This window comes from Lotus japonicus, chromosome 5 (assembly GCF_012489685.1).
Source record: "Lotus japonicus ecotype B-129 chromosome 5, LjGifu_v1.2".
NCBI lineage: Eukaryota > Viridiplantae > Streptophyta > Magnoliopsida > Fabales > Fabaceae > Lotus > Lotus japonicus.
Window position 1 is genome coordinate 40248274 of NC_080045.1, and position 24794 is coordinate 40273067.

At 36.2% G+C, this 24794-nt stretch overlaps 2 protein-coding genes across 2 annotated transcripts; both read left to right on the forward strand.

Annotated features, from left to right (window-relative positions):
* The first annotated feature begins 12227 nt into the window (after positions 1 to 12227).
* On the forward strand, positions 12228 to 13925 carry LOC130718469 (F-box/FBD/LRR-repeat protein At4g26340-like). The gene is made up of 2 exons (XM_057569064.1): positions 12228 to 13220; positions 13308 to 13925. The coding sequence occupies exons 1-2, from the start codon at positions 12525 to 12527 to the stop codon at positions 13536 to 13538; spliced, it is 927 nt and encodes a 308-aa protein (XP_057425047.1). The 5' UTR covers positions 12228 to 12524; the 3' UTR covers positions 13539 to 13925.
* A 6395-nt stretch (positions 13926 to 20320) lies between these two features.
* Positions 20321 to 21515, forward strand: LOC130719544 (F-box/FBD/LRR-repeat protein At4g26340-like). The gene is made up of 2 exons (XM_057570163.1): positions 20321 to 21016; positions 21120 to 21515. Exons 1-2 carry the CDS (start codon positions 20321 to 20323, stop codon positions 21513 to 21515), a joined length of 1092 nt encoding a protein of 363 aa, XP_057426146.1.
* Positions 21516 to 24794: the final 3279 nt, after the last annotated feature.

Here is a 24794-nt window from a genome sequence, read left to right on the forward strand (position 1 = left end):
CTCCTTATAGGAAGCTCACAGCTTCCTACCCATTTCTATGCTAAGCAACAAATTAGATACCCTCTCAACCTTTCTACAGCCTTCTTATCCTAATGGCAGTTACAATCATTTTCCCGTCATTACCCTTTCTCTCTCCCCTTCTATTCTGTTAGGGAATTAGTTACATAGAGATCCCCTCTTCCTCCTTCTAGAATATACCTTCCACTCCCTGGGTCCACTCTGGTTATGCAATATAGGCCCACGAGTATCAGCTCCAACATTACACTTCTTCATTCTCACTCTCTTATTCACAAATATGCTACCCTTCCCCTGAACATCTTTCTTTTCCAATGCTGCTGGGTGGCTAATTAACTGGTGCTGCAGTCACTTCAATAATTTGTTGTCCCAACCCATACAATTGTTGTTGTTTATTGTCCTGTCTAGATCTTTTGTTTCTATGTTTTTACTTGTATTCCAATCGAAGGTATGAAATGAAAAGAGAAATAAAAAGTAAAGTATGTGCTGTGTGAATGGGATTGGTAGGTAGTGGCACAATTGTTGATCTCTGTGCTCTTTCCACCACACCGGGTCCTGTGACCTTCCCACAAGATAGAAAAATCTAATTCTGAATGGTTTCAATTTAATCTTAGTTAACACAACTTTTGGTGATTGAGGTTTAGTTTTACAGCTTTCATATCACTGGAGACCCTTTTTATGAAATGTTTCTTTACTCGGCCATTGGTGGCATACATGGGAAGAAGTATAGAGTGGGAAGAAGAAAATATTTTGGAACAAAAGAGTGGGAAGAAGAGAATGCCCCATAAAATTTTCCACAACGGTGATGGTCTATATGAAACAATTGTGGATGAAGAGAATGCCTTAGGATAGGAAGAAGAGTTTCAGAGTTAAAGCTAGGTATGCCACCAAGTGGTGGCCATGCTGTGCGAATAAGCTGCGTTTTTATACAACCTAAGTATTTTTAGTTAGTCAATGTCATGCTAGAAAAGAGCAAGTGCTCACTCTCTTCTATGACCTCTACAAACAAACTTGAATGCAAGGACTGGATACAGATTGGAAGTAATTTGTAGTCTTGCAAGTTTAATGGATTCATTGATCATGTTGACTGGTTCTAATTTTGTTACTCAGCTGCTTCTATTATTAAAAGTTCATTTTTTTATTGGATAAAATGGGGAAAATCCAATGTGCACAAAAAAAAAATTGTGCAACCTTGCACAAGGGCTTCCTGGCAGAGCCGCCGCCACTTCCTCTCCTCCTATTTCTCGCTGCTGCCACCTCCTCTCTTCACAATCCACACCATAATCATCTCATTTCTTCCTCATCCACACCTTAGTCATCTCTTCTCTTCTCAAATTGGCCCCAACCACGATTCTCTCCTCTTCCCTCACCACTCTCCACTGTGTTGGGAGCATATCAGAGTTTAAACAATCTAAATTTGGTGATGGTGAAGCAGATCAGAGGCGATCTGGTTGTCTATGCTTTTTTTGCCATCTAAGTTTCTCAGGGATCAATTTCGAGTTCAAAGAGATGCTTATGGGTGGAGCTGCCTTCAATGTCGCAAGAGTCTCCTTACCCGACGAGACCCTTTCCATCGCAAAGTAATTTGATGTTGTTGCCGGGAAGAAGAGCGATGGTGTAGGACTTTTTCGAAGGAGATGTGGTGGCGGCAGAACATCTACACCACATGGATGTTGGGTTTCTGTCTTTGTGAGCTGTGTAACCACCTTGTCACAAAATCATCACCACCTCATGCTTCTGGGTTCTTTCTCATCCCTTTCTTTCTCCTGAATCTCTTTCTCTCACAGTGCAATATTGCAGTAGTAGAAGCCGAAGAAGGTAGGTGGTGGTGAAAACCCCAAAATTGAAACCCAAAAAATTGTCACCTGTTCAAGTGGAGGGATGGAGATCGGTGGGGGAGGAGATCTGGTGTTGGTGGTGGTGGAAGACATGGTGGTTGATGAGAGAGGTTGTGGTGGAAGAGAGAGGCGGTGAAAAATATTATTTTTACTTTTCATAAAATATTAAGAATATTATTTTTATTTTTCAAAAAAATAGAAAATACATGATACCAAGTTAGTCTTTACTTGTGTAAGGTTGCACAAAAATTACCAATTTCCTTATGTAAGGTTGCATAAAATATTTTTTGTGCATATTAGACGCCCCATAAAATATGTTGTTTTGTGTTTTGACGGTCTGAGCTTGAATTAGTGAATATGGGTGGGAACTGCGAGGGTTCTTTAGAGCTTCTCTTTTGCCTTGTTTAAAGGGAAGGCGAGTTTATGGGCACAATGGCATGTCAAGATCATAAAGTTGGAAGTTTTGGTAGAAAGTAGCAGATTTCTATATTATAGCTTACCATATGTTGTTTTAATGGTAAGTTACTTGTAGGGTGTATAACAAATTGTTTTTATAATGTTTATTTTTTGATATATTGAAAAGATAAATTACACCCTCTAAGGAATATTCTTAGACCTTCCCCATCCTAATCCATATGTTCCATAATTTTGACCACTTGAGCTATCATTCAGGACTATAATATTTAATTTGAATTGTAATGGATGGATCAAGAAAAATATATCATGATCCACTAAAATGTATTAAAAAATATAATTAATTAATGATTTATTTAATAAAATTCATCCATTAATAAATGAATATCTGTTTTTTTTTTGAAAAAAAAAAAGAATGAATATCCACGGGGATTGCTATTTGGCATGAACCAATTTTTCTTTTGTTACTCCCTCAATTCCTATTTATCTGTCAAGGAAGAGAAGGTTTACATAAATTAAGGAAAACAATTAATTGTGTTGATTTTTATAAAAGTATTATTTGTTTTCCTATATCACCCTTTAGAATGTATTTTATCTTTCTTCATTTATTATTTATGTAAGGACATTTTTTGGAAAAACATCAATTAATGCTCTAATGCTCTCTTGAAACTCTAAGTGGACAGTTATATAGGAACAAAAAAATTTCTTTAAAGTGGACAGTTAATAAGGAACGGAGGGAGTACAAGAGTAAAACTAGCATAAGCCAATATAGCACACGAACATGCACATCTACATTTTTTCCTTTAGGGTTAAATACGTTTTTGGTCTCTGAACTTTGGTCGGTATTTGGTTTTTATCCCTCGTCGGCCTAACTTCCCGATTATGTCCCAGACTGGCGTTTAATTTTCGCTCCTCCGAGAGGGCCGGTGCTGACTGTCGTGCTTATGTGTCATATCTGAACCTACATGGCAACGCCACGTCAATTAATGAGTGATGTGATTTGTTTCATTTAAATTGTTATTTCACTTTACTGTTACCTTGTTAATTATGACCATTGTTGTCAATCTCTAGAGATATTTCTTAATCTCTTACGAGATTACGATATCAGGTACAAAAAACGAGATCAACGGGGAGTAATAATTATTTTTTCATATCTCGGGTGATTTCTAAAGATATATCTTAATCTCTGGTAATATCGCGAGATTACCACGAGATTAGCTTACTTGGTCTGAAATATCAAAAAATGAGTAGTACAGGGGCATTTCAGAAATTTGACCTACCAATTTAAGGTTTTTAAAAAAATTAATCTTCATTCTTGCATTCACGACCACTATTCGTTCCACTCACATAACTTCTAGTGACCTATTTGTTCTTGTTTTACATTTCTCATAATTTGTATTGATGTTTTGACAGTTTTGTTAATTTCTTATGACTTACATACCTTAGATTTGAATATTTGATAATTTTATGCATGGTTTTAATTGTCGTTGTTGGATGATTTTGATAGTTTTTAGTACTATTAGTGTGACTTCGTCATTATTATGGCTTTAAAAGTATTGTTTTTGCATGAGGTAATCTCGTTTCGATATTATGTTACGAGATGACCTCCCCTCCACGAGATTAGGTAATCTCATAGAGATTGACAACCTTAATTATGACTGCACGACACTCTTACTGTAATCAATATAAATGTAAAGTTGCAAATTCTAATTGATATTAGCATATTTTTATCCACTAAACAATCCAATGGCCAGAAAAATAGTAAAGTGAAATATCGATGATATATACCCTAATTGCCTATAGAAAAATATATAGTATCGACCCTAATTCGGGCGGATAAATTGTTTCCAGGTTATAACTGATGATCAAACATGCATGTGGGCTTAGTTGGTAAAGACAAATTACTTTTTCTTGAGAGATTGTATATTTAATTTGCATTGTTGATATGAGTACAATGTTGATGGACAGTCTGTAAAATCTTTTGTAAATGAATATCCTCTCAGAGACATGCTTTGGCCCGTGGTGGTGAGCGAAATTGAACTGTCACGACCCAAAGTCCTTAGTCGCAATCGGCGCATGTGACACTCAAGGCCAACGAGGGTGGAGAATGATCACCGATGTAATGAGACACGAACAAGGGGAAAAGTTCAGGATAAAAGTAATGTAAAATGGGACTATAAAATGGTTGAGAAGGATTACATTGTGAATGTGATCCTTGCTTGCTTGCACGTTAATGAATTTCTTTCCAATTTCGTTATGGCTCCATTTTTATTACTATGGTGAGTTTGTTTGTCCGCCCTGTTTCTTTTCTGTGTAAATTTTAGAATCATAACATAGGAAGATAGAATCATATTAGTTTAGTTAAATATTAGTATATTTTGTCATTTTTTTATAATTATTGATTAAGTATTTTGTTTTTTTAATTTTAATTTTAAATTAATTTTTAATTATACATGTGGAAAATGCATTTAATCTGAATGCCACGTCACAAATGAGAAACTATGGAGAGAGAAACGCTTAACAGAAGATGGACGGAAAGCCAAACTGGCAAACAGAGGCTAATGTCCACGCCATGGCCGCCGACGATTCCACCGCCGCCAGCCTCCTCCTCCGCCTCCAAATTGGTAAACAAGATCTGATAAGGTTCAAACCTTCACAATCTCATCTCTTCTTCTTTCTGACGCATTCAGTTTCTAAAACCCATAACCCCAACCCACCGCTACCATACCCACATGGCAGATCTGAAGATTTTGGTTCTTCTGTGAGATGCTATCTTCTTCACCCAGTTCAACCTCTTCTTCTTCGATCTCCTCATCCCTCCTCTCCACCGGATCAACCACACCGCCGCTGTTAACTGCCACGACCTCCACCGCGACATCGTCCTCATAAGGACCCCGGCCGTCGTTCGCGACATGGTGGCGCGCTACCACACCCACGCCGTCTCCCTGAACCAGTGCAGAAAAAAGAACACAAACTTAGAAATCTTACACTAGCTAAGGCAGATCGAAACCCAGGGGGAGAGGGGGGAGGTTGAACGAAGAGGGGGAGAGGGAAAATCAAGTCTGGTGTTGGTGAGCATTTGATGGTGGTAGATCTGGGTGTGGGCTGATGAGAAAAAAAGAAGATTGATGATGATGGTGTTTTTCTTTTGAACTGCCGATGGTGATGAAGAGGATCATTAATTGCTATAATAATTAAATTATCTATATATATAAGTAAAGCACACTTGAACCATTACATTAAATACATTAGTAAAGATTGCATGTATTATAATGCATTAAGTAATAAAAAATTATCTTTGTAATAAATATATTAAATAATAAGATTAAAAACTGAAAAAAAAATTATATTGTCAAAAGCTATTCAACTACCTACATTAAATATTCACAAAAATAAAAATATTAAATAATAATAGTTATAATTTTAAAAATAACTTGAATTGACAAATATTAAGAATTAAAATTAATTGATTATAAATAATATTTATAATTAATTAATTTAGATAAAATATATTTAAAATTAATAAATATTTTTATTAAATAATTATTGATAGTTAAAATTATCATAGAGTAATTTTTGAATTTAACTACATATATGATGATAAATAAATTAAATATATTAAAAATTAAGTTAATTAAATTAGGGGATATATATATTAAATATGTTATGCATGTCATGTTAGTTATCAAAGATAATAGAATAGCTTAGTTAAATTTATTTGTCAAAATATTTTAATTTAAAATTTTTGGTCGATTATAGTTATAATTTTGATTTAAAATATGTTTTATACTAATATTTAATATGAGTTTATAACCTCCTATGAGGTTTATCATTGTTGTACAATAGACTAAAAATGTAGTATACAATGAAGTATTTAATAAACTTCTTAATCTTTTTAACTAAGTCCTTATAATTTATTTGTGTTAACCAGATGTATCCTCTACTATGGGAATCATGTACTACTCAAGTGTAGTAAAAGTTAAAGGTCTATTATAAAGTTCATTCTTTATTTGTGTTTTCAAATTGTCTCATGAGGTTTTATATTTTTTTACTTTCTATAAAACTATAAAAATTTATGGAATAAGATAAATTATTATCTTAATTCATAATTAAGTTAAAAAATATATGCTCTTACAAACTACATATTAACTAATTAAATACTCATTATGCAATAAAGAGTATAATTTTTATATGTGTCACTAAGAATATGTTTCGACATTAAACTTTCATTAGCACACTTCTCATAAAGTTTCAGCTGAAAACACTATTTTCATGGCTAAAACATGAAAGCAAGAGATAAATACCACTTTATAAATGTCTTTTTACCTTTATAGATGATTTTACACAAACACAGACTAAATATTGACAGTGCATCATCACTATTTAAACATATAATCACCAAATAAATTGAAAATATTATTTATTAAACAAACATAAAATATAAAACATGTGCGTGAAGAGCTCTCGCGTGAGGAGCTTAGTTGACAACGCAGGCTGAGTGTGCCTGAAGAGCTCTCGCGTTCGATCCCTACACAATACACTCTGGGGAGGGATGAGAATCTTTAATTCTGACTAAATCTCGAATCTGTCGGTATATCCAAATGGTGACCCGGTACCAAATGTTTATACAAAAAAAATACTAAAAAATTAGTGTACAATAAATTCTTTATTGAGCTTCATTAATGTAAGTACATTACATATGTTTATCATATTCTTAATTATCTACTATTCTATAATTTTTCATATTACCTAAATTATTTTTACAAATATTAGACACATAACTTAAAAATAAACCCGTGCAACGCACGGGCTTAATTTCTAGTTAATTATAAATAAGCTTTAGTATTTAAATGAAAAAGAAAAAGAAAAAGAAAAGCCAACTAAGCTCATTAATTGACGTGGCAAGGGCCACATCAGCTGGCGGAGCTCCGACGTTGATCCAACCGGCCGGAAGGACAAAAACCAATCATTTTGCCAAAAACTGGGGACCAACCCCCACCTTTACGCCGGCGAGGAACTAAAGTCATATTTATGACAAAGGTTGGGGACCAAAAACTGGTTTAAGCCAAATTTAAATGAATGTGTACAGAGACTCAAATCCAAATGATAATGTGAATTTTTAAAAGAAACTGTGTTTTTTTGAAGATAATGTCATATTGCCCTTCAATATCTTAGGCAAGATGATATGTCCATTGGATTTAATTACTAAGACAGAAATATAACTTCTGGATTTGTAAACTATTAACAGGGGCTGAAACATAATTTCTGGTGTCTTTGGACTTGCATCTACCTCCATTGGTTGATAAAACAAGAGAAGTTGGGGAAATTTCTAAAATTCAAGGACTAGGCACGATATGTACAATGCTAGATGATTCTTTTGTCATTTGTAGTTTCATTCCTTCCATCTAACTCATTTCGGATTTTGTAAAATTGAGAGTTTATGGCCCCGTTTGAAAAAACAGCTTAATTAAGCACTTATGGTCATAAGCGCTTATTTATAAGCTATTTTTAAATTTTTTTTGAAATAAATTAAAAATAAGCTGTATATAAGCATAAGCTGTTTTTCATAAGCTATCCTGAGTAGTTTATGAAAATAAGCTGAAAATAGCTTATGGCAGGTCATAAGCTGTTTGCATAAGCCTTCCCAAACACTGGCATAAGAGCTTATGCTGTCAGATAAGCTCAAATAAGCTCTTCCAAACTGGGCCTATATCTGCTTAGACTTGTAGGTGCAGAGTTAGTTTGAGTCTCTATATAAAGGAGGGGCTTCAGAAGGTATCTCTTCCAATAAGATAACAGACCTCCAATGGGAGCGCATCCTCTCAATTTTTTGAGGTCAATTGTTACATTTAAACCATCCATCCCATTTTAATGAAAACCAATGGCTGGCAAAGTGGAGATTACCAAACTGTTTGACCCTTTTTCGCCTCTTCTGGTTCATAGCTTCGTATTCCCCCACTGCCCCATCTTCTTGCTCTCCTCCTTAATTTCTAAATCAGTCGATGAATTATCAGGATGCTTTGCACTGTAACCTGCTATTTTTGCATCAATGTAAGTCATCTTCTCATTATTCGTCCTTACCGTGCGCAGCTCAAGTATCTTCCTTACCGTGCGCAACTTTTTATTTGTTATTGGCTTTCTCATCTCTGAACTTGTTTGTGTTGAAGAGATAGAGTATGCCAGCACACTTCTCCACAGCATGAGGCGAATTGACTGCAATACAACATTTATTTAAATTTAAGCTGCTATGGATGCTTATTTTGAAGAAGATGCTAAGAAAGATTTTGAAATCTATTTAATGAAATTAATGAGTATATCAGTTCTGTTTGGTGTTATGCACTCTTTTTATGGTGTAGAATTTGGTTCATGCTTTTGTGAGAACTCAGACAAGAGAGCATACAAATATATATATATATATATATATATATATATATATATATCACATGATCATTAAATTCTTTTAATCTTAACCGTTGATTGTTAGATCTAGCGGTCGTGATTTATTCTCATTTTCTCACATAAGATTACCTTTCTCATAAGATACATCCCCTATATATATACATATATATCATATATCATAAATACTTTTACATTGATAAATGCATTTCCAGTAGCTTTACATTTACTCTATATCTCAACTACACAGTAATGTAACTTGTCCTATCTTGACTGCTATCTTATTATACTACTTTCACTTGCTGTCCAGTCACAAGCCATTGCAATGTTCCTATACAGGATACAGCTGCTTTGGGGTGGAAGGGGTTTATAACAGCTTGAGTCCAAATCAGGTCCAAATCAGGCTCCATCTTTCTTGATTTTCCTGTACATATATAGGAAGCACCTTGAGCAATTGCTTGTATGATGCAAGAGAAGTGATAAGAGCACTCTTAATTTCGCCGGAGCTGATTGGGTCCTTTGCAGCAATAGTTTCAAACCCTGATCCATTTACATCCCCTGCAGTAATGCCACTCCCACTGGTCCCTTAAAAGGAGCTGTACCAGCTCAAATTTTGTCTCCTGCAACTCCTATAAGTATATTTAGATCACAAACACCAAGAACTACTTGAGAAGTATTCAGAAAAATGGGATGTCAATGAAATTGCAATTTAAATTCTTAAAAGACAGCAAGGTAATATCAGCAACTTGGAATTTAGAAGAGGGGAAGAAGTAGTATATCATAAAGCCATATCATAATTTTAACTCATTTGTTTCAACAAACCCAGATTAATTTGTTCAGATAGAAGAGCATCCTTAAAATCAAAGTTTTAATTTATTTTTGTTTCATCAAGTATTTCCATATCTACCCATAAAATTAATCTCCTAGAGTCATAGACCTCTCCCAACAAATTTGTCAATTGTGCGGGATATTGTTGGTAAAGTTGAGTTGATTCTGATCTATTTAGAAATTAAAGGTAATTTTTTTTACCAAGATATTCTCACGTTCTATAGTCATGAGACTTATCATTCTCCATAAACACCACTCAAGGATTGTACCCTCAACTATGCTTCTATGTATAGCTGTGGTTGACCTTATTGACAGTTAGTTAAAGATAATATTTATTGTTATTTTCTTAGCTATATCATGCTTAGCTACTATTTTTATAATTTTTTTAAAAAAATTTAAGGTGAGAGGACCGTAGTCTAGTTTAAGGTAGGAAAAATTGTCAGGCTCAAGGAACACTAGTTGAAGACTTACACTTACCTCACCTCAAAGGGACTAGTGAGGGTTTAAACTTGCAATATATTAGATACAAGAATTTGTCATGCTTCACGTCAGGGTTTAGCTACTAATTCAAAGTGTAAGAAAATGTATTTTTTTATTGTGCACAAATAAAAAAGAAAAGATTGGGAACCCGAACTAAGCTATCACAAACTATATTCCCATAGTGTAAGCCAACAACAAAATACTTTTGAAGACAAGTAAATAAAATATTGAGTTAATCATTAAATGAGTTTCTATTTTTTCACCTTGTTTGATTTTAGTCCCTCGTCTGAAAATAGTTTTGCCTATGTCTCAGCGATTGCAGACCTTTTGATTTTAGTCTCGCCAGAGGGCGAAGCTCTGATGAGGGTGATGAGTGACGGGAGAAAGCTTACGTGCCATTAGCCATGTCATTTTTAATTAAATTTATTTTCCAAATGTATAATTAAATCTAAATTCAACTTCATCTTCATGAAATCTATTTTCCTCTTGTAACCAAAAAAAATCTTCATGAAATCTTCTTCACCTTGATGAGTGTTGTTATGCTGGAATAATAACTAAAAAGGGGATTAATTTTTGCACAAGCAATAAATCATATTTTCATAGACAAAATATTTTTTTCCTTAAATGTCCCGCCCAATTCTTTAAAAAAAAATTGAAACTTTCAAGCTCATGGAAGTTAAAGTTCTTGAAGTTCACAATTTTATTTTTTTACACTTTCGGAACTTCAAGTTTCGGAAACTAATTGTGTTAACCTATGGAAGTTCAAGTTTTGGAATTGTAAAAATTTTGCTTCCAGAAATTCAAGCTCCTACACTAGCGGAAGTTCAAGTTCTGGACGCTAATTTCTCATTATGGACTTTCAAATTTCGGAAGAGTAAATTTATTTTGATTTTGAAAATTTAAATTCCGGAAGTCAAATTCGAAAATAAAACAGTTCCAGATGTTCAAGTTTCAGAAGCCATTTTTTACTTCCGGAAGTTGAACTTCCAAAAGTGTAAATTGATTTTGGCTTCCAGATGTTCAAGTTTCAGAAGCTATTTTTTACTGGGTATATTTTTTAATTTAAGGGTATTTTGGGAATTAATTTTTTTAAAAAATATATTGGGTGTGTACTTAATAAAATTAGGGTGTGTAAAACTCAATACCCACTAAAAATCAATGCTTAGCTACTAATTTTTTTTACAAAAAATTTAGGGTCCAATACCTAGCAAGAAAAGCTGTCGGACTCTAAGAACATTTACAACAGACTTACTACATTTACCTCACCCCAAGGTGACTAATGGCAGTTCAAACCTACGACATGTCAGGCACGATACTCTATCATGTTTCAATAGACCAACCCGTGAAGCTTTAGCTTCTAATTCTTAGTGTAGTATCAAAATGTTTTTCTTTCTGGTTTAGGGCATAAAAAAATAGTTGGGAAACCCCGAACTAAGCTCCCAGATATCCATACTAGTCAACAATAAAAGTCTCTTGACGAAAAATAAATAAATTGTTGAGTTAATCATCAAATTAGTCGCTATGTTTGTTACTTTGCTTAATTTTAGTGTGTCATGTGAAAGTAGTTTTGTCCAATTGAAGGAGAAGACAATACACGCTCTTTCATTTTCTTTCTCAGATATAGTGTTGAAGTCTCATTCTTTTTTCTTTTGTGTTTTGTCGATTTATCTATTCAGTGATCACTTCATATTCATGGATTTGGGTATACATGTTGAGATAGCTATGTGCTTATTTAAGCATAAACTTCTAAAACAACACATATTTCATGATATAACATTTCTCAATTATAACACTACACATCTCTCAATTATTCTAAGGAGAGGAGGTTATCATGTTTCATGACATAAATGAGAAGTTAGTGCAACAATGATAAATCTCTAGCGATGTTATCTACTTTTTTATCATATTCAGGACTTAAAGCGTCAAACTAACCTCTCTCATAGAGAGTATTATAAAAATAAAACCTACATAGATGTATCTTTATATATATTTTTTTGTTACAGTATCTATATTATTTTAAGACTTCATAGTTATACATTCCGATGGAAAAAAAAAAACTTCATAGTTACTTTTTAACCTTTTTTGTTTTTGAAATTTACTTTTTAACCTTTAAATTGCTGTGAAATTATTTATTTTACTCGAAATGATTTATTAACCTTTAGAATACTACTCCAAAAGTAATTGCTAATTTTTCAGTATAATCTTTATAGCCCAAAAATAATCATGTTGGAACCCATTCACTGAAACGCATCATCTACACGGGAGTTGGGTTTGGAGCCCCACCCCTTAGGCTTTGCACCCCACTAAAACAGATACGGAATTTAAATTTCCGTATCAATACGGAAAATAAAATTCCGTATCTGTTTTAGTATATAATGAGTGGTTGAAAATGTGACACGCATGCTTAAATACAGTACGGAATTTTAAGTTCCGTATTCAATATGGAGAATACGGAACTTTAAATTCCGTATTTGATAAAGTGGGGTGCCAAGCCCCATAGGTGGGGTGCCAAACCCAACTCCCCATCTACACCGAGCTTCCATTGATCCTCCAATGGCGGATAGGATTAGCAAGCTTCCAGATGAAGTTCTGTGTCAAATTCTTTCATTTCTTCCCACTGAAGAAGCTGTTGCCACCAGTGTTCTCTCACAGAGGTGGAGTTCACTCTGGCTTTCAGTCCCAACCCTAGATTTCAACGACAATCGATATCTCAAAGGCAAGGAATTACAGTCTTCCTTCATCAATTTCGTGTACGCTATTATTCTCTCACGATGTTCGAATCAACCCATCAAAAACTTCACCCTCAGCGTAAGCGAAGAATGCCCCTATTCCGATCTCAAGGTATGGTTAAACGCCGCAATGCAACGCCAAGTTGAGAATCTCTATCTCAGTTTTCCCGGTGCATATGCGCCTTGCTTTATTCTCACCTGCAAAACCCTTGTTGTTCTCAACCTGAAATCTGTATATTTTGATGGGTTTTCTTCTGTTGACCTTCCATCACTCAAAACACTGCATTTGGATCTTGTTGAGATTTTGAACCCTCCAACTTTGAAGGGCCTTGTTTATGGGTGTCCAGTTCTTGAAGATTTGGAAATAAATGACATGATTTATGTTCATGATGATGGCCCTTCACCTGAGGGAAAAGTTCAAAGTTTATCCAAGTTGGTTAGAGCAGAAGTTTTCTTGTACGGTGATATTTCTATTCCTGTGGAAGCTTTTTGCAATGTACAGTTTCTGACCTTAGACAGGGTAAGGAGAATGAATGTGTACTGTTTAGTTTGTAATTTGTTTCCTTCATATAATACTTCTCATAATTTATGTTTTAAACTCTTGCAGTGCGATGGTGACATTCTTGTGTTTCCTAATTTAATTTACATGGAGCTTCACCTTGGAGGCTCGATTAGTTGGAGTTTGGCCCTCGATATGCTCAATCATTGCCCTAAGCTTCATACTGTTGTCTTTGATTTGACTTATGTTGATAAATATGATGTTTGGCCAGACCCAGGTTTTGTTCCTGAATGCTTTCGTTCACATCTTAGGAAGTGCTTTCTTAAAGGTTTTAGATGAGTGGAATGTCAAAGGAGATTTGCAAGGTATGTTATGCAAAACTCAGCGTCGTTACGTACCATGAAATTTTGCAGTGGGCCAAATCATCGGAGAACGCTTGAAATGATGACAGAATTAACCTCGTACCCAAGGAGCTCTGCAGTTTGTGAACTTTCATATGAGTAATTGATATGTTTGTTACTCGTTAGTAGTTGGAGATCATTCCTCAAGTGATTGCATTTGTTCTTAGTTCTACTTTTAATGTATCTACTGGTTTGATGGACACAAACTTTGTGTGCTATTGCACTCTTTCTGCTGTTATTGTTTTCAATATTACTATCTCATGCAGTACAACTACTTTTCTAAATGTAATGTAAACTGAAATGAGAATAGATTTTCAAATTTGCTGTGTGGATCTGTATCCTTGTGATGTGAGTCTTAGCTCTTTTAACCTTTTGTGGATGAGAAGAATTTGTGGAGTTTTTGATTAATATTCATTAGGCTTTCTCCAATGGTGTTGAATTGAGGGTGTGTAATGTTGAAAGGGGAAAATAATGGTGTTGAATTGAAGTGTTGAAAGTTGAAAGGGGGAGAGAGGAGTTGAAAAAATTCAACACAGCCGAAACCTGCGTTCGGAGACACGTGGCACGCCCTGGTTGGTGACCGCCAGGCGCGTGCCACACACGCGCCACCAAGGCGCGTAACGCTGCAGGTTTGGCAGCGTGTGGGTCCCAGTGCGTCCGGAAGTGGGACGCGTGGCACGCGTCAGTTGGGCACCGACAGGCGCGTGCCACGCACGCGTCAGAGGAGAGAGGGCCTGCAGTGGGACGCGTGTCACATTTTGATTGGTTCGGACGATTTTCGTTTATCCTAATCTTTCCAACTCAATTATTTCATTCAAATTTTTTTTTTTAAAAATATAATTTTTTTTACCAAAATTCATGATTTTTTTTCTATATAAATAGAGACTTGGTTCGTTTGATTTGGACACAGAAAAAAACCAAGTTTTCCATCATCTTATTCATCTTATTATCTTTCTTTATAAAATTAAATCAAAATATGAAATAAAAAAAGGGGTGGGGTAGGGGGTAGGGTGTTGAATGAAAAACCATTGGAGTGGGTAAAAGTTGAATGAAGTGTTGAACTGGAGAGAGAAGGTGATGTGGAGTGTTGGGAAAAGAAAAAGTGGAGTGTTGAGGGTGTTGAATGTTGAAACCATTGGAGATAGTCTTACAAGGACTACTTTGAAGTAATTAAAACCCCTGAGGAATTGAATTATTTTAGCTTGAATATTACTGATTGCTTCAAACTTGGATTGAATTGGTAAGGGAAATTTTATTTTAACATCATTCGCAATTTTATCTACCTCCTCTCTCTCTGTTATGGCTAAGGAAGACTATCCTTTGGTATGTGTTTGAGAGCTTTTACTTAATGCATAGGAAGGGGGTGTAATTGATGTTGATTTATGATGAGGCATGTAGTTAAACTTGCAGAAGATTGTTAGAATTTGTAACCTTGTAACATTTGAAAATTTTAAATGAATGTGTACAGAGATCCAAATCCAAATGATAATGTGATATTGCCCTTCATTATCTTAGGCAAGATGATATGTCAATTGGACTTAATTTCTAAACTTATAACCTGGACAGAAATATAACTTGTTGATTAGTAAACTTATAACCTGGGCAAAAACATAATTTCTTGGGTCATTGGATTTGGATCTGTATCTACCTCCATTTGGTTGATAAAACAAGTTAAGTTGGGGAAATTTCTAAAATTTAAGGACTTGGCATGATATGTACAATGTTATATGATTCTATTGTCTTTTGTTGTTTCATTAAAATGAGAATTGATTTTCAAATTTGTTGAGTGGATCTGTATCCTTGTGAGTCTTAGCTCTTTTAACCTTTGTAGATGAAATAATCTGTGGAGTTTTTATTTAGGGTTAATCATCTAATAGGTCCCTGTCTTTGTCTCGCCGTCTGAAATTAGTCCCTCCCCGGAAAATTTGCAAATCTGGGTCCTCTTATTTGTAAAGTGTGTGGAGCAGGTCCTCACCGGAGGCCGGAGCTCCGGCGAGTGATGAATTGGCATGCTGATTGGATAAATGAGGCTGACGTGTCAAGGAAAAAAAATTAAAAAATTAAAAAAATTTACAAATCAGTTATATTTATTTAATTGACCCCTAATTAACCCTAAAAACTAACTAGTCCTAATTAACTTACTAACACTAATATGATTAACAAAGATTGTTTCCCCCAATTAGAAAACCTAATTTCCTAATTCCTGTAGAACCCAGAAATTCATTTCCTCCTCCTTCATCTTTTTATTCTTCTTCTTCATCATCACCAAAGGACCCATGAAAACCCAAACACCATCTGCAACCCCCACCCCAACACCACCTTCTTATTCTTCTTCTAAAGACAGTGATTGTTTGTGAGAGAAAAAGGAAAAAGAGGAAGGAAATGGCGATGCCCTTCAAATCCTTGCGTCGCCGCCGCAAGTCAACTTCTGCCGCCCTCGCGCCGCCGTGTCACCGCTCCTCTCCTCAGCCGCGTCGCACACGCTCCAGGTGCAGATCCAGCCACACCAACGCCCCACAGCCGAGCCGCGTCGCACATGCTCCGCGTTTCCAGATCCGGGTTGCCAAACAACCCAGATCCGACCCGCGACCTAGGTGGGGGTTGAAGCCAATATGTTTGCAGATTTGGAGTGGTGCTTGAGGCGGAGGTGTGGTAGCTTTTGGAGTTTCGGTTGCAGGTTCAGGTTGCAGGTTGGGTTGGGTTGGGGATGGGGGTTTCGGTTGGGAGAAGGAGAAGGAGAAGGAGAAGATGATGTTGCTGTTTTGTTGTGTTTCTTCTTGTCTGTGTTGCAACTACTACTTATGTTCTGCTACCTCCATTTTTGTCTGTATTGCAAATACCAAACGTTGCAGGCAGTGGGGAAAATAAGAGGAAAAGAAAGAAGATATGTGCTACAGTGAGGAGGAGGAACAAAACCACCACCATTTCTGGGTTTCTTGGCCACCATCAGCACTTATGGGTTTCTTTTTCTTGTTCTGTTTATGTTTGGGGCGGTTATGGTGGGGATGAGGTTTTGTTTTCTGGATTTTGATTATTTCTGGACTTAGTTATGATGATGAAGACCCTGGGAAATTAGATTTGGTGTTTTTGGGATTTTATTGTTTATTATTGGGGTTATAATTTTTTGAAGAAGATGATGAAGAAAATGAAGATGAGTAATTTATTTTGTTAATTGATTATATTTTTTAATTTAATTTATTTTTCTGATGTGTAATTTATTTTTTATTTTTTATTTATTTTTAAAATCCACGTAAGTATTATTATCCCAGTCAGCATGCCTATTCATCACTCGCCGGAGCTCCGGGCTCCGGCGAGGACCTGCTCCAGACATATTGCAAACGAGGGGACCCAGATTTACAAATTTTCCGGGGAGGGACTAATTTCAGACGGCGAGACAAAGACAGGGACCTATTAGATGATTAACCCTTTTATTTAATATTCATTGCAAGTACTACTTTGAAGTAATTAAAAGCACTTGAGGAAATGAATTATTTTAGCTTGAAGATTACTGATTGCTTCAAACTTGGTGGTGCCACCCTGCCACCAATGAAGCCTTTGTCCAGAATGTATTACACAACAACTAACCATATTTTCTTAAAACAAAGCAAACAGTCCCCTTAGCCAAAATTGTGAGCCAAATCTCACTTCTAAACTATGCACCTCATCATGGAATCCCACAGGCAATCTTGAAGCTCAGCCATTGATTTCATCATGAGGATAAAAAACCAGACTGTGGCCTTCATCCTCACCCACCTGCGATGAGTTATTTTCTTTCCCACCTCAAATGCAGTTCCTTCTCCAACTCTCTGCCTAACATGTTATTGCTTAACTCTCTGTCTTTTTTGAAGCTAACGGACCTAGTTGAACTCTTCCGATACTTGAGGTAATTCACCACCCTCCACAGAGAGTGCACAACTCTAGCTCTCCACCCTCTCATTCTTGTGTATTAACCTATCTTATTACTAAATAAATTATGGTTAAAGTTAACAAAATTATTAAACAAAGGATTAATTATTTTGCATACTATAAAAAGTTTAAGAGCAACTTTTAAATGTTTCAAACTTTTTTTCTGGTTACAAGAGAAAGACGTACGTGACCCAAACTTTTTTTTTGTCTTGACCAAGGTGTCCCCACAGCCGATAGCAGTGAGTCTAATCTCTCGGCCCGCGATCCGTGCACTAAGCGGTAGGTGGTTGGCCAAAGAGTTTTCTCTATTCGCAAGAGTTGGGATTCGAACCCCCAAACTTTAAGAGGCTAATTTATTTTAGGGTTAATCGTCTACTTGGCCCCTGTCTTTGTCTCGCCGTCTGAAATTAGTCCCTCCCCGGAAAATTTACAAATCTGGGTCCTCTCGTTTGCAATAAGTCTGGAGCAGGTCCTCGCCGGAGCCCCGGCAAGTGATGAATAAACATGCTGACTATGACTACTTAGCTGACATGGCAAGAAAAAAAAATAACACTTCAGAATATTGGATCCAATTAATGAAAATCAATTCCCCAAATTAATTAATAAAATAAACTCCCCAAATTAATTTCAATTAACCCAAATTTCCAATCAAATTAGGGTTAAAAATAAAAGTCCTGCAACCCAAAATTTGATAGACCGTGTTCAACTCCTTCATCTTCACCATTCTCATCTTCAACACCAACACCAATTCTCAACCCAGAACATCCACCCCTCCTGCAACCTCAACCTTCACCCCCACCCCCAAACCAAAACACCACCCCAACCCATAACCCCAACCCCACATGCAACCTTAATCTCCACCCCTAACCTGCAACAGAACCCCCACCCCCACCCATAACCCCAACCCCCTGCAACCGGAACCCCAACTCCAACCCTCCACCCCCAACCATAACCGCAACTTCCTCCTCGAGCTCGACACACACCCACCTCTTCCCTCCCTTCAAACCTCACCCTCACCTGCAAAATCCCAGATCTGAATCGTTGGGCTGGTAGCGAGATTGAAGATCAACGGCGAAAGCGGCCGTGCCTTTGAAAGGATGAGACCTTCTTGAGCAACAAATCTGGGTTAATCATCGCCATCGAAGCTTCTGTTGGGAACGAGGTTGTTCATGGGTTTCTGGATTTGGGAATACACTGGAAATGATATCGTTCGTCCCAGATCTGGAAATTATATTGTTCGTCCATGACCCTGGCTGGTAGCGTCGAGCTTGCTGCAAGCAGTGTGGAAAATAAGAGGAAAAGAAAGAAGATCTATGCTACAGTGAGGAAGAGGAACAAAACCACCACCATTTCTGGGTTTCCTGGCCACCACCAGCACTTATGGGTTTCTTTTTCTTGTTCTGTACATTTTTTTTTATAGGCTTCTTGTTCTGTACATGTTTGGGGCGGTTATGGTGGGGATGAGGTTTTGTTTTCTAGATTTTGATTATTTCTGGACTCTTGATTATGATGATGAAGACCCTGGGAAATTAGATTTGGTGTTTTTGGGATTTTATTGTTTATTGTTGGGGTTATAATTTTTTTGAAGAAGATGATGAAGAAAATAAGATGAGATCAATGTAAAAAACATGATGTTGAAGAAGATGAATTTAGATTTTTAATTGAATTTAGATTAAAATAATTGTTTTTATTTTTTTAAATAAATTAAATTTCTGACCTATTTTTTATTTTTATTTTTTTAAATCCACATAAGCAACATTAACCAGTCAGCATACCTATTTATCACTCGCCGGAGCTCCGGGCTCCGGTGAGGACCTGCTCCAGACTTATTGCAAACGAGAGGACCCAGATTTGTAAATTTTCCGAGGAGAGACTAATTTCAGACGGCGAGACAAAGACAGGGGTCAAGTAGACGATTAACCCTTTATTTTATCCCTTAAGTTAAAAACACCAACAGAAAAATTAAAGAAAAAAGATAAGTTACGTTGAAGAGAAAAAAAAACCTCAAATCAGAGAATGTCTTCAAAATGACCCATGATAATAGTACAAGAATCCATAGGTAAATCATTACTTAACATTTTCCAATATTTCATTACTGTACTACAATCATTTTCCAAGCATTGCCTCGTTTGTTAATTAAGTCTGCACGAACATAAATGTGGAGTTGCTAAATGCCTAAATTAATGATATCAGTACATTTTTATCCACTAATTAGTAATTAAACAGTCCAATAACCAGCAAAAAAGTGAGTGAAATATCGGTATTATAATTGACCCTAATTTTGGTGGGATAAAATTGTTCACATGATTGAAATTGAGAAACTAACAAATGACTCAATTAGTAAGGATAAATTATTTCCCCGATTCGATTAGTGGGCCGTATAACGTATTGGTGGACGATATCTAAGAACAACCTCTGTAAGTGACATATGGTCTCAGATGCATGCCTTGACTTGTGGTGGTGACCGGAATTGAACTCACTCAAACTTTTAAATAAATAAATAAAACTGCATTTCTCATGATTTTTGTTTACTGTCAACGGTCATAGTAATACTAATTGCTGTGAAATAAATTTTAAACCTTTGCACTACAAATTAATTGCAATAATTTTTTCCACTTAGATCATGTTTTAAAGTTACGAGAACGTTCATATTGAAATTTTCATTTTATGGAAAATGAATGCATCAATGATAACTCAGTACCTAGTATTGTTTCGATGCAACCCCAAAAGGAAAATGCCTGCTATGTTTGAGTATTTAAGGGTGAAAATACTCACTGTACATCACTGATATGAGCTTTCATGGAACGTGTCCCAATGACTGATAGGATTAGCAAGTTGCCAGATGAAGTTCTCTGCCATATTCTCTCATATCTTCCTACCGAAGAAGCTGTTGCCACAAGTGTTCTCTCCAAGAGGTGGAGACCACTTTGGCTTTCAGTCTCTAGCCTAGACTTTGACGACGATCGATATCTTGAAGGAAAGGAATTGAGATCGTTTTCTTCCTTTGTCAATTTCGTGTATGCTGTCATTCTCTCACGAGATTATCATCAACCAATCAAAAACTTTAGCCTCACATGTAAGTCTGACGAGTGCCCATATTCTGATGTCAAGGTATGGTTAAACGCTGCAATTCAACACCAGGTTGAGAACCTCGAAATTGAGTTTTTCAATTCAGAAGTGCCTTGCACTATTCTCGGCTGCACAACGCTTGTTGTTCTCAAGCTTCGTGAGGCATATTTTGATGTTTTTTCTTCAGTTGGTCTCCCCTCACTCAAAACACTACACTTGAATGATGTCGAGTTTTTGAACCCTCAATCTTTGATGGACCTTCTTTATGGATGTCCAGTTCTTGAGGATTTGGAAATACATAACATAGCTTTTGATGACTCTTTATTTGAGGGGAAGGTTACAAGTTTTTCCAAGTTGGTCAGAGCGAAGGTTTCATATTTAAGGGCGTTTCATATTCCTGTGAAAGCTTTTTCCAATGTAGAGTTTCTGACCTTAGATAAGGTGTGTATATGGAAAAAAGGAGAATGGACGTGTTTTGTTTGTCATTTGTTATCTTTGTAGATAATGTCTTACTTCTGATATTTTATCTTTAAATCTCTTGCAGTGCTGTGATGGGAACATTCCTGTATTTTCTAATTTAATTTATCTGGAGGTACACTCTATTACATGGAGTTTGGCGCTTGCTATGCTCAATCATTGCCCTAAGCTTCAAACTGTTGACTTTAATCTAATTTCAAATGATGATCACAAGGTTTGGCAAGACCCATGTTTTGTTCCTGAATACTTTGGTTCACATCTTAGGAAGTGTTTTCTAAGAGGTTTTTCAGCAGACGAATGTCAGATGAGATTTGCAAGATATGTTATGCAAAACTCCACCTTGTTACGTACCATGATCATTCGCACTCAATATGACCCAAATCATCAGAAAAAACTTGCCATGATAACAGAATTAGCCTCATACTCATTGAGCTCTGCAGTTTGTGAACTTTTATTTAAGTGATTGTTAGTAGTTGGAAATTATTCCTCAAGTGACTGCATTTGTTCTTCGTTTTACATTTAATGTATCTGTTGGTTTTGGTGCTTTTGATGGACGCAAACTTTGTGTGTTGTTGCACTATTTCTGCTGTTATTGTTTTAAAAATTGCTATTTCATATAGTCCAGATACTTTTGCAAATGTAAGTGAAACTAAAATGAGAAAGATTTTCAAATTTGTTGTGCGGATCTGTATCGTTGTGAGTCTTAGCTCTTTTGACATATGTAGATGAAAGAATTTGTGGGGTTTTTATTTAATATTCATTGCAAGTATTACTTAGAAGTAATTAAAAGCACTTGGAGAAATGATTTATTTTAACTTGAAGATTACTGATTGCTTCAAACTTGGATTGAACGGGGAAGTGAAATTTAACATCATTCGCAACTTCATCTCCCTCCCCCCCCCCCCCTCTCTCTCTCTGTTATGACTTAGGAAGACAATCCTTTGGTATGTGTTTGAAAGCTTTAACTTAATGCATAGGTAGGGGTATAATTGATGTTGATTTATGATGAGTCATGGAGTCAAATTTGCAGAAGATTGTTAGATTTTGTAACCTTGTAACATTTGAAAGTTTTAAATGAATGTTTACAGAGAACCAAATCCAAATGATAATGTGGATTTTTCACAATCGCACAGGGAACTTGTCTTTTTGAAGATAATGTGATATTGCCCTTCAATATCTTAGGCAAGATGATATGTCAATTGGATTTAATTATTAAACTTATAACCTGGACAGAAATCTAACTTGTAGATTTGTAAACTAGTAATCAAACAGTTTGAGTCTTTTTCGCGCTTCTGGTTTGTTGCTTCGCATTCCCCACAGCCCCATCTTCTTGCTCTCCACCTTAATTTCTAAATCAATCAATGAATCATCAGGATGCTTTCCACCCTAACCTGCCACTTTTGCATCAATGTGAATCGTCTTCTAATTATTCACCCTTAACGTGGGCTGCTCAAGTATGTTCCTTACCATGCGCAGCTCTTTATTTGTTATTGGCTTTCTCATCTCTGAACTTGTTTCTGTTGAAGAGATAGAGTGTGCCAGAACACTTCTCCATAGCATGAGGGGAATTGACTGCAATACAACATTTATTTAAATTAAAGCTGCTATGGATGCTTATTTTGAAGATGCTGATAAGAAAGATTTGAAATCTGTTTATGAGTATATCAATTGTGTTTGGTGTTATATGCACTCTTTTTTATGGTGTGAAATTTGATTCATGTTTTTGTGAGAATTAAGACAAGAGAGAATATATATATATATATCCCATATAGGGAGCATATCAGGTGAGAGGAGTTGTTTATTGTGAGAGATGAGATTATTTAATAATAGCCCTTTGATCAATATCAACGGTTAAAATTTAATTTGAGTTCAAACACTTATATGTTCCTCTTCTGTATGCTAATTTTTCAACCCACTGAGTTAACTTATCCCCTCATCCCAATTCCTCAGATCTGCTTACATGTCACCCCAAAAGCTTCTCCACTGTGTGCGCCGCCGATGGCGAGATCGAGGCGGGGGCTATCGTCGATGACGGAGAGCGGGATGCCGAGGGATCGCGCCTCTCCTCGGTGCGCTTGGAGGTGGGGACGCTGATGATGTTGGTGACTTGGTTTGGGGGTGGTGGTGCGTAGGATAGCATTGTGGTGTGCGGAGGAGAGAGATGGTGGATTGGTGGTGATGAGAGGGATAAGGACGCCATTGACATTCAAGTTCAGTAAACACGAACAAAATTGATTCAATTAAGATCTCCTATGTATGAATTCTGATGATTATGATATGAACCTATTCCTATCTATCTTGTTTGTTTGGTTGGTGCAGAAACTGAGCAATTCATGAAGTTTGATGCACCAATTCATGACCAGAAGTTGCTGGGAGGCTGCTGCGGTGGAGAATCAGAAGCAGTGGTGGAGAAGGATTGAAGCGCAGTGTAGAGAGTGCGGGAGAGAGAAGAGGAGAACAGGGAAGGGCCCGTGAACTTTTTTATAAAATAACAAATCTGGACCGTTGATTTCAATCCAACGCATACTATTTAATGCTCTCATCTCTCATAATAGACATCTCCTCTCACCTGATACGCTCCCTATATATATGCTTTTACATTGATAAATGCATTTCCAGTAGCTTTACATTTACTCTATATCTGAAATACATTTACAGTAATGTTACTTGGCCTATCTTGACTGCTATCTTATTCTACTACTATCACTTGCTGTCCAGTCACAAGCCATTGCAATGTTCCTATGTAGCTGCCTTGGAGAGGAAGGGTTTTATTACAGCTTGAGTCCAAATCAGGTCATTGCATTTTTTGACTCCAAATCAGGCTCCATCTTTCTTTATTTGCATGTATATATATAGGAAGCACCTTGAGCAATTGCTTGTATGATGCAAGAGAAGTGATAAGAGCACTCTTAATTTCGCCGGAGCTGATTGTGTCCTTTGCGGCAATAGTTTCAAACCTTGATACATTTACATCCCCTGCAGTAATGCCACTCCCACTGGTGCTTTAAAAGGAGCTGTACCAGCTCAAATTTTGTCTCCTGCAAAGTTAGTTTATATTACTTTGCCTCCTATAGGTAGATATATATCACAAACAGCAAGAACTACTTGAGGTGTATTCAGAAAAATTGGATGTCAATGAAATTGCAATTTAAATTCTTAAAAGACAGGAAGGTAATATCAACAACTTGCAATTTGGAAGAGGGGACGAAATAGTACATGAAGCCATATCAGAATTTTAACTCATTTGTTTCAACAAACCCAGATTAATTTGTTCAGATAGGAGAACATCCTAAAAATCAATGTTTTAATTTATTTTCATTTTATCAAGTATTCCCACCTCAAACAACCATGAGATTAATCTTCTCGAGACTTAGAGATCATAGTTAATGCACAAACCTCTCCCAACAAATCTTTCCCAATACACACTGTCATTGTATCGAACTTTTGACTAAATGCTTAAGAAACCTAACTATCTACCAATTGTCCGAGACATTGTTGGTAAAATTGAGTTTATTCTAATCTATTTAATTTAGGTAATTTTTTTCACCAAGGTATCCTCGCATCCTTAGTCACGAGACAAATCATTCTACCTAAGGATTGAACCCTCAATATGCTACTATCTATTAGTTGTGCTATAATTAAAAATAATATGGATTGTCATTTTCTTAACTATATTTTATGCTTAGCTACTATTTTTTTTTACAAAAAAATAAGGGTGAGGGGACGATGGTCCAGTCCATGG